Source organism: Mauremys mutica, chromosome 3 (assembly GCF_020497125.1).
Source record: "Mauremys mutica isolate MM-2020 ecotype Southern chromosome 3, ASM2049712v1, whole genome shotgun sequence".
NCBI lineage: Eukaryota > Metazoa > Chordata > Testudines > Geoemydidae > Mauremys > Mauremys mutica.
The window spans coordinates 107,627,641-107,644,124 of record NC_059074.1 but is presented as its reverse complement, the minus strand read 5'-3'; the positions used below and the strand labels follow the sequence as shown (position 1 = coordinate 107,644,124).

At 42.6% G+C, this 16,484-nt stretch overlaps 1 protein-coding gene across 1 annotated transcript in view; it reads right to left on the bottom strand.

Annotated features, from left to right (window-relative positions):
* Nucleotides 1-16,484, bottom strand: part of VTA1 (vesicle trafficking 1) — a 74,313-nt gene that overhangs the window by 16,833 nt on the left and 40,996 nt on the right. Inside the window, exons 6-7 of the mRNA XM_045010023.1 lie at nt 2,132-2,299; nt 78-158 (exon numbers count right to left, since the gene is read on the bottom strand). Of these exons, the coding sequence (XP_044865958.1) occupies nt 78-158; nt 2,132-2,299 (249 nt within the window). The remainder of the gene's footprint in view (nt 1-77; nt 159-2,131; nt 2,300-16,484) is intronic.

The following is a 16,484-nucleotide window of genomic DNA, read 5'->3' as shown; positions in this document are numbered from 1 at the left end:
TTTATTCTGTTTCTCCTCAAACTATTTTTTTGTGAAAAGTAAGTCATAAGCAAAAACATAAAATGCCATTGCCTTACCTGCAGATTGAGCATTGTAAAGAGAAGGATCTACTGCTGGGATATTCTGTGGAGTGGGTTGAATGGTATTACTTGTTACACCTGCAAATCAGCAAAATAATAGTGGAATTACACTATGTTACTCTTAATTATAGACTTAAAAAGCAAGTTGTTAACAGGAGGTTTTATTGCGTAACTTTCAGTGTTAATAATCCCGACCTGGCTTTTATCAGAAATAATTGAGACTGAAGGAAACTTTAGGAGAACTTCAGAAACATTTATAAAGTACTTCTGAAAAATAATTTGTTGGCTACGAATGTTTAAATATTTCTATATAACATCTTTCATTAAGACGTATTCGAGAACAGCTATTGCAGTACAATATTTCATAGAACTAACATCAACAAGTATGGAAAAGTTGGTGTGAAAAAAAGGTCTCATGAGAATAGGTGGTCACCAGATTTAGAGTTTTAGGGAAACTGAGTGAAGAAAGAGAAGTCTTAAAAAAGAGCCAATCACAGGTGACAACCAGAAGAACAATGCATGTAGAGAAAGACAAAGAAGTAAAGAAGTTATACTGGAAAGATAAGAGAGAACCTTTTGGTGCTACGTCTGGAGCCAGGACTGTTGGTGCTGCTAGGCTCTGTGGCAGGGAGCCTTCCAACTCCTGGAGCCCTTACAGGAACCACTCACCACAAAAGATTGCCTGCCAGCCAGCAGAACCCCAGATGGAGCGGGGAGCTAGCAACCCTGAGAATCCTGGCTCCAGCTGGGGCTCCCAGGGCTGGCAGGCTCCTTCCTGTGGACCAGTTCAGTGAAATTAACACTCTTGTCAGTTTCATAGCTGCTATTCAGTGAACAGGACAGCAAGCATAGCATTGTTGGAAGAACAGAAGGGCTAAGACACTCCATTAGATATGGTCCCAAATGTAGGAAAATGATGCATCTGGGTGGAGGGATTTAAGACGAAGTCAAGTAAATAAACCAGGCATCAATGGAGGTATTCAAATGGAGTTACAATGCTCCAAAGATGCATTAAAATAACTCATCCTCCTGTGCACTTTTACCAATTTGAACAGATTTAATTGCCCACACGAGAACTTTCACCATTAACTTTGTCAGCGAATGGATATGCTATGTCCACACTATGAGGGTTTTATATCTTTTAGGGTAAACAATTTTGCTTATTCTGTTTTAACTGAGTGTACCCATTACACATATAAATATCTCTTTTACAGCTTGTGGCAATGTGTTGCCAAAGGCTAATTATGCACAACGTCAACAGTATTTCCTTTTATCAGTTATAAACATACTGCCTTTTAATTCTATTGACGGTCTTCTTGAACTTGTATAATGAGAAATGGCAAGAGGGAGTGTCCAATTCACCTTCTGTATCATATTCACTAGGTGGTATATACCTCTATCCTGTCCCCTTATTCCTCTGCTCTCTAAAATAAATTTTTTTTTAATCTTTTAAATTTTTCCTCATATGTGAGCCTTTCTATGCCCCTTCTATTTCTTCTACATCTCTTTGAGATGGGTCATGAGAACTAAGCACCATATTCCAAACGAGGATGTACAGTGATTTAAATCATTACATTTTAATATTTCAGTCATATACTTTTTAGACCTTACTATTACACTCAGCATTTTGATTAGATTTTTTGACTGCCACTTGCCCACAGAGTACATACTTTCATCAACTTGTCCACAAATATTTGTTAATAATGGGAAAAGAAAATTCTTGTTACTATCCCTTGTAGTCAAAGACCAAACTATTTTGCCAAACTTTTAATAAAAAAACCCAAAAAAACAAAAACAAAAAATCACTTTCAGGCTGAGAAAGTTTCAGCCCAACAAGTGAAAGTTCCAGAAAGTCACAAGTGTCTAAAAACACGGGGATTAACATGGTAATTTATGAAGTATTAACTATAAAAGTTGCCTCTGTTCTAACACATGTACAATATTGCATCCTTATGATACTTTACATGCAACTGGAAAGGAGGCTACAATGGAATAGCAAAGCACCTCACAGTAAGAGTAAATCTGTGTTCTTGGATATAAATGCAACATACCTGTGCTATGAGGTACTTCAGCTGGAGTGTTGGCTGGAGCATGTGCACCAGGTGGGATATGTATGCCAGTATAATTACTAGTTGGCATGTTTGGGTCATATGTAGAAGATGATGGCTGAGCTACTTGGGTAGGTAGAGCAGATGAGCTAGCTTCTTCATTTTCAGCATCTGTTAAGATACAGAAAAGGGCTATATTAATTCTAATTTTGTGCAAGCATAGAAACTGCCATTTATTTCTGCAACAATAATCCACCTTAATTTCTCTATATGAATAACATCTTGTACAGTTATAAAATGAATGGTTTAACAACCATTATCAAATAATCAAATAATGATCTATGGCAGTATTTGGGAGGAGGGATAGCTCAGTGGTTTGAGCATTGGGCTGCTAAACCCAGGGTTGAGAGTTCAATCCTTGAGGGGGCCATTTAGGGAACTGGGGTAAAAATCTGTCTGGGGATTGGTCCTGCTTTGAGCAGGGGATTGGACTAGATGACCTCCTGAGGTCCCTTACAACCCTAATATTCTATGATTCTAAGTGCATCATGGGATAAGTTCTGGGAGTTCACATACTTAAAATGTATAGAGCTGTAGATAGATGTCTGAAACAGAATGCACATCATAACTGGGCTGAATGTGTACAACCTCATGGTTTTATTTTTCTGAATCCTTACATTTTAGCATATAAATTATACAGAATTTAAAACAGTTTGACAGAGTACAGTGTGTACTAATGAATATATCTGAATGAACACACTACATTGTATAAGGCAATCTCTCTTATGTGGCATGTATATTCATGAGGAAAATGTTAAGATTAAAATGAGAAATGAAAAGAAAGCAAAGAGAAAAATACAAAAGAAAATTTGGGAAGGAAGTAATGTTAAAGAGGGCTTATGAGACATTTGGTCAGCTGATCCATGGCCATGCCTGCAGAACTTCCTACATTAAAATATGAATGGCTGGCTTATCTTAGTGTAAAGCTAATAGGTGCCTCTTTAAAAAAATCAGCAGAGTCCTGTGGCACCTTATAGACTAACAGACGTATTGGAGCATGAGTTTTCGTGGGTGAATACCCACTTCGTCACATGCATCCGACAAAGTGGATATTCACCCACAAAAGCTCATGGTCCAATATGTCTGTTAGTCTATAAGGTGCCACAGGACTCTTTGCTGCTGTTACAGATCCAGACTAACACGGCTACCCCTCTGATACTTTAAAAAAAACCCTGGCTTATAATTGGCATATAACTTTAAAGATCCAGTCTAGTCTGCTAAGTATGGCCATATCTGCACCAAGCATAATTTATCCTAACTGTCCAATTTTATTAAGAATTTGTTTCTGTTCCTAGATTTCTAGTGGAGCTCAAGACAACAAAGCTCTGTTTCATTTATTGGAGGTGTGCCTCTGCATGATCAGAAAGGTCAACTGGAACAACCACAGTTTGGGAATAGTGTTTGTTAACTGCTGGTGCTTCAAAGACAGCGGAAAGAACACAAGAGCATAAAGTTGTATCTAGATCTTGCAAAAACTGGTTATTTTAAAATTCTTTATGAAGTGCATTCTGGTCTCCAGCTACAGGAGATCCGATCAAGTATGTAAATAGTGTCTAGTAATGAAAATTGGACAGTCAACTGATGGAACTGAGATCTTGCCCCACTTGAGGCTTTTGAAATAAACAGGGAAAAGTATAATTTGAGTTACATGTAGGACAGCTAACTTTAGTAAAAATAGTAAACAAATACCACTTTCTATTACCTTTCACAATATTCTTTACTAATACAGAAAACTAAGCAAGAATAGCTGAAACTGACAATGTGTGTATGAGCATATTAATAGATTTAGACTAAGATATCATTACTTTAAAAGTATAAACTCTAAAAATACATTCCATGGAAAAACTTTTTTTTTTTTTAAAGTTATCTGCCTTCTCAACTCCCTATCAAAATTTGTGTACGTATATTTTTCGGAGGCGAGCATCATATGTATGGGATTTAAGTGTGTGCATCAAGAAGAAAATCTACCTCATGAAGTTCTTTTCTAGTCTGATTTTAAATATAATTATAATAAAAATGATTTTTCTGGTAGTTTTGTAACTAAGTTAGTCCTAGTAGTCTTTCACTGCCACCTTCAAACACTGTTGAAAGCATAAGGAATAAAACACAGTATGCCTGATGGCTGCCTTTGTCAATAAATCTAACACTGTCATCATACTTTGTGGCTTGTCTAAGTTTATTCATAAATACATTATTTTACACATTAATGCCATCACTGTTGCATTCACTATATTGCCAGTGTTTAAACATATAAAAAATGCATTTTAATGAGAAAGCTATAAACAAAGTGTCTAGTATTGTTTCCAAAATGTAATAGAAAAGCACAGAATATCGCAAAATTCTTCTATCTTCTGAAAATTATTTTTTCTCATCTGCATCTTGTAATTTATTGCCATAGATGTCTGACCTCTACAACAAACTTACGGTAGATTGTTTGCAGGCAAACACTATCCTAAAGTTGCACAGTTTTACCTTTACTTCTGTATTTCTTGCTAGTTCACTACCACTGCAATGCAGTCTAGCTAACATTTGCAGGAGTAAAATTAAGGTGCGTTAAAACAGGTAGAAAAAAATTAGGCATTTAGACATCAACACTAGGCATACCACAGATAAAAAACTTTGATTACAGGCTTATCCTTGGGAAGAGTAAAACATCCTAACCTGGATGGAGCCATCTAGGTAACTTCTCTCCTCAAATGATGGCCCAGCCATTATTATCCGCTCCAAGCAAAAAGTTTGTTGGTTGCCCTCCACCCCAGCCCTGGGCTCCCACCCTGCCCCTCCGCACCCCTTGCCTCCCCAGCACTGGGCTCTCCCGCACCAGTGCTGACTCCGCCCGCTCCACCCTCACCTCCAGCCGGTCCGGCGCTGGCAGGGTTGGAGTAAGCAGCGGGGCTCCCGGGCCACACCTCAGCCCAGGGTCCCTCCAGCTGGGGCATCCGCCTCTAGGACTGGCCAGGACCCGGGAGGGCAGAGCCGGGGGACCGCCCCGGCAGGGGCTGAGGAGCCGAGGCAGGGTAGCCCCAGAGGAAGCGGCGCCCCAGAGAGTGGGACGTGGGCCCCGCACAGCAGCGCCCCACCCTCTTTAGCTCCACTGCTGCTGCTTCTGGCCGCCCTGCTGCGGTCCCTGGATGGCTGCGGTGCAGGGGGGTGGCTCTGTGTGCCCTGCAGGGCGGCCCCCAGCCCGAGTGTCCCCCGTTCGGAGCCTGCCCGGGCCAGCCATGAGGTGCGTGCACTGCTCCCCCGCGACGCAAACCGCAGCAGCCCCAGGGCGCCCCCTGGACACAACGCCCTGCTACTGCCAGGGCCGGCTTTAGGCTTTTGCCGCCGGAAGCAAAAAAAAAAAAAAAAAAAAAAAAGGCCGGAATGCCGCCCCTGAAAATGTGCCGCCCCAAGCACGTGCTTGGTTTGCCGGTGCCTAAAGCCAGCCCTGCTTGAAGGTATGTACCTGTATGGCTGTCTTATTCTGTCACTATATTACCTTTCCTGCTTGGCCTCTCAACAACCCCTTTAAAGCCTCCTTTGATTTAACTCTATGCATTCAGGCAGGCAGCAATATGCAATTGAACAAGGAAACTAAGTTGCATATAATATTCATAAGAAATAACAGACATATTCCCAGTTTGTCACACTCCCATAACCACAACTCTAAGTGCTCAGCACTTCTACAATTCAGGCTTTAGGGACTCAGGTTGAACACCGAGAAAAAGACACAGCATCACACAGGAACTCTCTGGAAGAGGCAGGGATAGAATCCAATTCTGCTAACATCATTCAACATCCTTAATGATAACAATCGGTTCTCTTCCTTTAATCTTCTACTCCTCATCCCAATCCCATTCTCACTACCTAGCCAGTCCTAGTCTCTCCTCCGCTCCCAGCTCCCCTACTCAACCTGCACCACACCTGATCTGTCCCTTCTCTACTCCCAGCCTCCAGTCACCTCCCTGCAGTTCATGTCACCAGTTTCATCCCCCCAGCTCCAAGTCTCCTAGCCCAGTTAATCCTAGTCCTTCCCTTCCCCTGCCCCGCCAGGGCTTGCTGTTCTTATCTACTCCAGCCTACTGCATTCAAATAAGGAAGTTTCCTCCTCTGTGGTGCCTTGGACCAGCAGGGGGTCATAGAGCTCAGGCAAGACAGGCTTGCTAATCTCAGTTCCAGTTCCTGTCCCTGGCCAGAGCTGCAATCAGAGGGAAAGTCCTGCTTTGCCCCAGGCTGCAGCACGCTCAGTGTGCACAGAATATTCTGGGAATTTAGCTGCAATTCTCCAAGCATATATGAACTGTGACTTTTATTTATTTATTTATTTTTAAAACAAGGCTTGTAACTTGGCCAAATTTGAGCAGTTTTTCACAAGGAAGGCAAGAGGCACATACCTGACACAAAGGCCATCCCCCGCTGCCAATTTTCAAGTCCCAATCCAAAATATGGGGGCACTACAGCTTTTCAAAGAAAAGCTTACCAGAATTTTTTAACACAGGCAAAACAATGTATTTTTCCCTAACTTCATTCTCAGAAATAGCTGAACCGTTTTGGCTGAAATTATCCTGAACAATTCAGTATGAGAAGGACATGTAGCATGGAAAATTTCAAGCCAAATAGTTAAAGTTTTGCAAAGACCTAGTTTACACTACAGATTTAGGTTGATGTAAGGGAGCTTACGTCGACCTAACTATGTCAGTGTACACACGACAGCCTTGCTCCGGCTGATATAAGTGCCCTACTACACCAACATAACAACACCACTTCCACGAGAGGCAAAGGGCTGACATCAGTGTAGTTAGGGCAATGCAGCATCTGTGAGGACACTGCAGGTTACTTACATTGGCTGTTGGCAGTCATTCTTGTCAAGTTCATGACTCCATGCTGGAGCCAGGAAATTGACAGGAATGGCACCAGGGCCGCCCAGAGGATTCAGGGAGCCTGGGGCAAAGCAATTTCGGGGGCCCCTTCCATAAAAAAAATTGCAATACTATAGAATACTATATTCTCGTGGGGACCCCTGTGGGGCCTGGTGCAAATTGCCCCACTTGCTCCCCTCGCCCCATGGGTGGCCCTGGGAAAAATAAACCTGCATCTCGACACAAACCCAGTTTTGAGAAAACTTCTTTACAAGGTATCACTGGTTCTCAGCATCAGCAGTGCTAAAAGGCACTAAAGCTCATTAAAAGGGTTGGACAAACATTTTCCGTCAAAACTTTCTGGATCGAAAACTAGGGTTTTTAAAAAGAAAAAAAAATCACGGACATCGTCTGCTTTCCTTCAAAATTTGTTGGGGTTTTTTTTTTTAATTGAAAAGCTGAAATTAGTCTGCCAAAACCTGAATATGGTTTGGGGTTTCAGAAGTGTGTGGCCAAATATTTGCTGCTTGCTGTGTTTGATTGTTTAAAGAAACAATAAAAAAATTCTGCTTAAAAAAAATCCAAAACTTTTGAACCACCTCAGCTTGTGACCAAATACCTGAGCCCATCCAGTCAGAGATTTTTCCAGGTTTCTGATACTCTGCTGGCTTCCTTGACTCATATCTGTCTCCATAACTTTGGGTTCATTTAGCTTAGACCATAAGAACAGCCATACTGGGTCAAACCAAAGGCCATCCTGCCCAGTATCCTGTCTACTGACAATGGCCAATGCCAAGTGCCCCAGAGGGAGTGAACCTATCAGGTAATGGTCAAGTGATCTCGCTCCTGCCATCCATCTCCACTTTCTGAGAAACAGAGACTAGGGACACCATTCTTTACCCATCCTGGCTAATAGCCATTAATGGACTTAATCTCCATGCATTTACCGTATTGTTCCGAGTATAGGCCGCTCCTGATTATAAGCCGCACCCTTAAAGTTTGGTGCTATTTTAAAAAAATTAAATTTTTAATTTTTTTAACTTAAAGAAAATCTCAGCCGCGGCCGGGACTCAGAGGGCTCTAGGCTGCCCGCTGCGGCGGGGAGCCCAGAGCTCTTTAAATCCCAGCCGCGGCGGGGAATCAGAGGGCTCCGGGCTGCCCGCCGCGGTGGGGAGCCCAGAGCCCTTTCAATCCCAGCCGCGGCGGGGAATCAGAGGGCTCTGGGCTGCCCGCCACGGCGGGGAGCCCAGAGCGCTTTCAATCCCAGCCGCGGCGGGGAATCAGAGGGCTCCGGGCTGCCCGCCGCGGCGGGGAGCCCAGAGCCCTTTCAATCCCAGCCGCGGCCGGGACTCAGAGGGCTCTAGGCTGCCCGCTGCGGCGGGGAGCCCAGAGCTCTTTAAATCCCAGCCGCGGCGGGGAATCAGAGCGCTCTGGGCTGCCCGCCGCGGCGGGGAGCCCAGAGCCCTTTAAATCCCAGCCGCGGCCGGGACTCAGAGGGCTCTAGGCTGCCCGCTGCGGCGGGGAGCCCAGAGCTCTTTAAATCCCAGCCGCGGCTGGGATTGAAAGTATTTTTATTGGGTTTTTTTTAGCAAGATCCCGCTTATAGGCCGCACCCCTAGTTTAAAAACTTAAATTAGGGGAAAAAAGTGCGGCCTATACTCGGGACAATACGGTATCTGTTTCCTAGAGACTGGCTCCATGGGGTCCCTCACAAACTAGAGACGGTTACTGTGGGTTTGTCTTTAGTATAGCTTACGTACATACTCCACGAACTGAGCATTTGAGCTTGTTCCAGAATCTGGGATGAGCCTATGTTGTGAAAACTGAAATGCTCAAAATAGCACATGCATGTGAATGGACACAGGGTGCTAAAATTAAATTAACTCAGGGGTACTCAAACTGGGGGTCGGGACCCCTCAGGGGGTCACGAGGTTATTACTGGGGGCGTGAGCTGTCAGCCTCCACCTCAAATCCCGCTTTGCCTCCAGCATTTATAATAATGTTAAATATATTAAAAAGTGTTTTTAATTTATAAGGGGGGGGATCACACTCAGAAGTTTGCTATGTGAAAGGGATCACCAGTATAAAAGTTTGAGAACCACTGAATTAACCCCTCTGGAGCCTCAGGAAATGTAGGGGAGGGGGGGCCTCCCTTGGTAGGGTTGGGAAGGAGGTAGGTGGTGTAGGATATTGCTCTTCTCATGTGATCCCTCCCCCAGTGGCTAATTTTAAATGAAGCTACCCTCCCCTGACATGAATCTCCCTATGGCACTGAAATTACATATAGACTATAATTTGGCATTTGAGAAGTGAAAGGGATGGTAGCCCTAATGGAAAAGCTAACCGTTTGGCTCTTCTGCAAGCCTCAAAGTGCTGAATGAGCTTTAGGGTAGGGAAGGCTGTGCCTCCCAAACAGCCTGGCCCTGCCCCCTATCCGACCCCCACCCACTTCCTGCCCCCCGACTGCTTGCCCCCCTCAGAATCCCCAACCCATCCTGCTCCTTGTCCCCTCACCGTCCCCACCCGCAATCACCACCCCGGGACCCCACCCCTGCTCCCTGTCTGCCCCGACCCCTAGCCACCCCCCTTCAGAGTCCTGACAGACCCCCAGAATGCCCACAATCCAACCCCCCCGTTCCCTTTCCCCTGACTGCCCCACCCAACCTCTGTCCCCTCCCTGTGCCCTGGACTCCCTGCCCCTTATCCAACCTCCCTGGCCCCTTACCCGTGGCTCCCCCCTCACCTGGAGTCTCAGCGCATCCAGGAGCATCCCTGGACAGCTGCAGTGTGGCTCCGGCGGGGCCTGAGCTCCTCCCCACTCAGAGCCGTGTGGTAAGGGGGCGGGGCTGTGAGCTCCAGTGGGGCCTGAGTTCCCTCCGCTCAGCCTGGAGCTCGCATCCCTGCCCCCTTACCACGCGGCTCTGAGCAGGGCAGAGCTCAGGGGCCCCGCCAGAGCCATGCTGCAGCTGTCCAGGGATGCTCCTGGATGTGCTGAGGCTCTGGGAGAGGGTCGGAGGCGAGGTCGGGTTGGGGCCGGGGAGAGGGCCTCAGCCATTCTCGTGGGGGCCCCTGCGGAGCCCGGGGCAAATTGCCCACTTGCCCTCCCCCCCGAGTCACCATGCTCATATGCTTATTCACCCAAGAGTTCTGAAGAAACTCAAATATGAAATTGCAAAACTACTAACTGTGGTATGTAACCTATCACTTAAATCAGCCTCTGTACCAGTTGACTGGATGATACCTAATGTTATACCGATTTTTAAAAAAAGGCTCCAGAGGCAAACATGGCATTTACAGGCCAGTAAGCCTAACTGCAATACCGGGCATATTGGTTGAAACTTTAATAAAGAACAGAATTGTCAGATACAAAGATAAACGTGAGATGCTTGAGAAGAGTCAACATGGCTTTTGTCAAGGGACATCATGCCTCAGCAATCCATTAGAATATTTTGTGGATTTGAACAAGCATTTAGACAAAGGGGATCCAGTGGATACAGTGTACTTGGACTTTCGGAAAATCTCTGACAAAGTCCCTCACCAAAGGCTCTTTAGCAAAGTAAGCAGTCATGGGATAAGCGAGAAGGTATTCTCACAGATCAGTAACTGGTTAAAAGATCAGAAAGAAAGTCAGAATAAACGGTCAATTTTCACAGTGGAGAGAGGTAAATAGGAGGATCCCCCAAGGATATGTACTAAAACCAGAGCTTGTTCAACACATTCTTAAATTATTTGGAAAAGGGGATGAACTGTGGTAAAATTTGTAGATGATACAAAATTATTCAAGAGAGTTAAATCCAAAGCTGACTGCAAAGAATTACAAAGGGATCTCATAAAACTAGGTGACTGAACAACAAAATGGCAAATGTAATTCAATGCTGATAAGTGCAAAATAATGCACATTGGAACACACAATCCCAACTATCCAAACAAAATGATGGGGTTAAATTAGAGGTTACCATGCAAGAAAGATCTTAGTCACTGTGAATAGTTCTCTGAAAACATCTGTTCGATGTGCAGCGGTTGTCAGAAAAAGCTATGGTTAGGAACCATTAAAAAAGGGATACATAAGAAGACAGATAATATAATGCCATTATATAAATCTACTGGTATGCCCTCACCTTGAATAACTGCGTGCAGTTCTTGGTTGCCCCATGTCAAAAAAAGATACATTAGAATTGGAAAAAGTACAGAGAAGGGCAACAAAAATGATTAGGGGTATGAAAGACCTTCCATATGAGAACAGATTAACAAGACTGGGAATGTTCAGCTTAGAAAAGAGACAACTAAGCATGGATATAATAGAGGTTTATAAAATCATGATTGGTGTGGAGAAAGTGAAAAAGGAAATGTTATTTATCCCTTCACATAACATAAGAATTAGGGGTCACCCAGTGAAATTAACTAGCAGCAGGTTTAAAACAAACATAAGGAAGTATTTTTTCACACCATGCAGAGTCAACCTGTGGAACTCGTTGCCATTATATGTGTGGAGGCCAAAATTATAACTGGGTTCAAAAAAAAAAAAGAGTAGATAAATGTATGGAGGATAGGTTCATCAATGGCCATCAGCCAAGATGGTCAGGGATGCAATCCCATACTCTGGGTATCCCTAAACCCCTGACTGCCAGATGGTGCAACTGAATGACAGGGGCTGAATCACCCGAGAATTGCCCTGTTCTGTTAATTTCTTCTGCAACATCTGGCCACTGGGCTAAATGGACCATTGGTCTGACTCAGTATGGCCTTTTTATGCAATCTTTAGTTGTAATATTATTGCACAGGATTGAAAAGTAGTTGATACAAGAGATAAACAATTAGTTATTTTTAAGATGTTGGATCAGAATTTTTCATTCAAGAAACTGTTTTAAGTATGAGATCTGAACACACCATAACGTCATTAAGAAATACAAATCTTTTGCAGTGAATCAATACTAGTAAAATTAAATGATTTGTTTCTCAAAAGACACCACACTAACAATCTAAGTTTAAAACATTTGTAGTATGGCAAAGAATGTTTAAAAACTATGTAATAAAACAATTACAGTCTCTTCACATTTCAATTTTATAGTTTTCTTTTTAACAACTGGCAATTCAAAAGGTAAATATTAGGACTTCTGGAGTTTTACAAAAACCTTGTTTAAAGCTATCTAGTATTTATATTTCTAATTTTGTTATCAATATATATAGCCAAAACAATATATTTACAGTTCTAGAGCCAATGTGAATGAAATACTATCGTTCTATATTTGCCGTCTTTAACAGTCACATTTTTATTGCCACACAGTGTTTAAACTACTTTTATACATAGTGATAGCAACAATTCAATGGATATTTCATATTGGCAAATATAAACAAATAACTTTTTGCTTTGAAGGTAGTAATCCTATATTTAAAGCAGATCATAAAAGTAACAGAAATCTGGAACATTACCGTAATCATTCTGACACACAATACCAACAACTTTTAAATTAAAATATCATATGGAATACCACTTAGAATATCATACTGAATATTGGCATAGAAACCATATTTTTGAGGTGTCAGGAACTCCAGACTAGAACTCTAAAGACTGTCTCCTCTTTCCAACTGATCATGTAGAAATTTCAGTTTCCAAGTGATTTCATTTTCTTACCCTGGTGTACCATTTCACTCCAATTTACTGCAAACTATGATTCTAAAAACATTTTAAACCCATATTTTCCTCAAGTCAGGTAAGAAGGGTGATTCAGTACCTCCCCTTCTGGAGAGTTAAAGTTTATTGCTTCTACAAATTGCTCCTTATTCTTATGAGGACTGCAAAGATTCCTTGGAACACTCTAATATCAATGCCAATAGTTCATGTATTTTAGTATCTTTATACTTTGTCCATTTAGGATTTTTTTATTTATAAATATGCAGCTTATAACTATGTTTTTCTTGACTAGTATAAAAGTCTAGTAGCTGACCCAAGGGTACTCCTGAGTGACCTTCATGTGTATTCTATGACTCGTATTCTAACCACATTAATAAATCAAGTGTGTCATTTTAAGTTTCCATGGTCTTGTAGCATACTGACAAAAGCCTCCACTAAATCCAAGAGCAGAATTACATAGAGAACACCTATGTTACTGTATAAACATCTCCAAGACTTGCAGTATGGTTTTCAAGAATCACAGGGAGCACAACACTTATGGAAAATATGGTAATTTGTCAAGCTGGAGATGGCTAGTTTCATTCTATTTAAACATGTACTTTTTCATTTGCAAGAGGAGGAAGAAAGTGAGCAAGCCGAAAGGAATGGGGAAAGTCCAGCAGTATGTTTAAACAATGCTGCTTTTCTTTCTGGGATGAACAAAGCAAGAATTATGACAAGTTCTTTTTCCAGAATATTCTACTGAAAAATCTACTTGCATATGATCTTTTGGCTCTACAATGCTCAAAATGTTATGGCATACATGCCACATCTGGTACAACGTTAATAATCCCCTGAAAAAAAGTATTTTGTCATTTTATTGCCCATAAATAAAAATACAATATGGCATTAATGCCTAAGAGAGTAATGCCTTACCGAACAAAATAAAACTTGTCAAACAAAAAAATATAGCCTGTTGATTATGAAAAAATACATACTACAGGCTCACTTTGAACAGCAATGCTTTCATTTGTATATCACCACCAAAAATACTGTCCCCATTAGTTTACTTTTACTTATAACCCTGGCAATGGGAGTTGCAGTTTTCATTTTTTCCTACAGCCTCTGGTTATGATATGGAGTGAAAAGTAGTGGTTTTAGCACAGTAGTAAGAGTGCAAAACTACTGAATTCTAATCTCCCCTCTGACAGGTTCTGTGGCCTTGGGCAAGTCACTTATCTTTGCTTGTTTCCCAGTCTGTAAAATGAAGAGGCATAATACACTACTCATTCTAAGGATAAATTAATATTTGTACAAGGTTTTGAAGATTAGAAGTGATATGTAAGTTTTAATATTAGTAGTAGTACTACACTTTGCTTATCGTTCATACAATTTTACAAGAATCAAACAAGTTCTGTGGGCAATCACTAGTTATGGATTTGAACAATAAAAACAAATTCTTTAATTTACAGACTTCTATATTTGCACATTTATAATATATTGATAATAAAAATGAACTCATTTCACAATAGTTCTTTTAACAACATTTTTCAGCTAACTAAGAAGTGCACGTCAAACTGGAGTAAGTTGCACTGATTCAAAGTCATAGTTTACCCAGGGGCACCACATCTGCACTAGGAGTTTGCATTGGCACAACTACATGAGCATAGCTGCACCAGTGGCTAAAAACCTCAGTTTTAGACAAGGCTTAATTCTACAGAACTACGTAAGAATACAGTTTCTAAACTTGTGCATTGTAGCAACTGGATGCTGTGATCCAGCTCAGAGGCAACTGCATTTCAGTGGTGGTGTAGTGATTCCAGTGTTTGTAAAGTGCTTTGGGTTCCTTTGGCAGGAAAAAATATACTACGACGAAACATTTATAATAATTAGGATAAACTAATAAGCTGGTAAACACACTGAAATATGATTAAATATCAATTCACATAAATGTTTATGAATTTCACTTACATGTGTTCTCAGAAATATATTTCTATGCTATAAAATTTATAATTTGCAGCTACACTCCTTTAGATGGCCCTATTCATGTCTATTTTTAAAAGTATAAAGGCTAATAAGTAGACTGCATAGTAAAGTAAAACTAAGTCACAATCATTTTAGAAAGTAGTTTAAAAATAACTAATACAAACAGAGAAATCTTGTATGTCTATCAGAAAAAAGGAGGACAGTAAAATATAGGTATTAGCAGTAATACTGTTTTTGTTTTTTTTAAATAGGTTTCAGAGTTACAGCCATGTTAGTCTGTATCTGCAAAAAGAACAGGAGTATTTGTGGCACCTTAGGGTATGTCTACACTATGGGATTATTCCGATTTTACAGAAACCGGTTTTTTAAAACAGATTGTATAAAGTCGAGTGCACGCGGCCACACTAAGCACATGAATTTGGTGGTGTGTGTCCATGTACTGAGGCTAGCGTCGATTTCCAGAGCGTTGCACTGTGGGTAGCTATCCCATAGTTCCCGCAGTCTCCCCCGCCCATTGGAATTCTGGGTTGAGATCACAATGCATGATGGAGCAAAAACAGTGTCGCGGGTGATTCTGGGTAAATGTCGTCCCTCAATCCTTCCTCCGTGAAAGCAACAGCAGACAATCATTTCGCGCCCTTTTTCTCTGGATTGCCCTGGCAGACGCCATAGCATGGTAACCATGGAGCCTGTTTAGCCTTTTTTCACTGTCACCGTATGTGTACTGGATGCTGCTGACAGACGCGGTACTGCAATGCTACACAGCAGCATTCATTTGTCTTTGCAAAGTAGCAGAGACGGTTACCATCCCTATTGCACCGTCTGCTGCTTTGGAAATTGGCGATGACGGTTACCAGTCATATTGTACCATCTGCTGCTGTCATGGGTGCTCCTGGCTGGCCTCGCTGAGGTCGGCCGGGGGCGCATGGACAAAAATGGGAATGACTTCCCAGGTCATTCCCTTCTTTATGTTTTGTCTAAAAATAGAGTCAGACCTGCCTAGAATATGGGGCAAGTCTACTAGAGAACCAGAGAGCACAGCCGCTTTGGGTCAGAGCCCCAGATATCCCGCAGAAATGATAAGCTGCACGCCATTCTAGGGGGTGCCCCTGCAACAACCCCACCCATTGCTTCCCTCCTCCCACACCCCTCCTGGGTTACCGTGGCAGTTATCTCCCATTTGTGTGATGAAGTAATAAAGAATGCAGGAATAAGAAACAGTGACTTTTTAGTGAGATAAAATGAGGGGGAGGCAGCCTCCAGCTGCTATGATATTCCAGGCAGGACATCTCCATTATTCATTAAAGGGTGTGGGGGGAGAAGAGCACAGCCTCCCGCTGCTATGGTAGTCCAGAACCTCCATTAGACATGAAAGGGGGAGAGGAGCTCAGCCTCCAGCTGCTATGATGAGGACGGTTACCAGCCTTATTGCACCATCTGCCAGGACTGAATCTCCAGGACACAAAGCTTAAAGAAGGGAATGACCGGGAGTCATTCCCATTTTTGCCCAGGTGCCCCCGGCCGACCTCACCGAGGCCAGCCAGGAGCACTCACAGGATGATGACGAGGATGGCTATCAGTCATATTGTACCGTATCATCTGCCACTGGGGAGGGGAGGGGAGAGGATGCTGCTATTTAGCGCTGCAGCACCCCGTCTACCAGCAGCATCCAGTAGACATACGGTGACATTGAAAAGAGGTGAGAAACGATTTTTTCCCCTTTTCTTGGGGGGGGGCAAATTGACGACATATTCCCTGAACCACTGGCGACAATGTTTTTGACCCTTCAGGCATTGGGAGCTCAGCCAAGAATGCAAATGCTTTTCGGAGACTGCAGGAACTGTGGGATAGCTCAAGT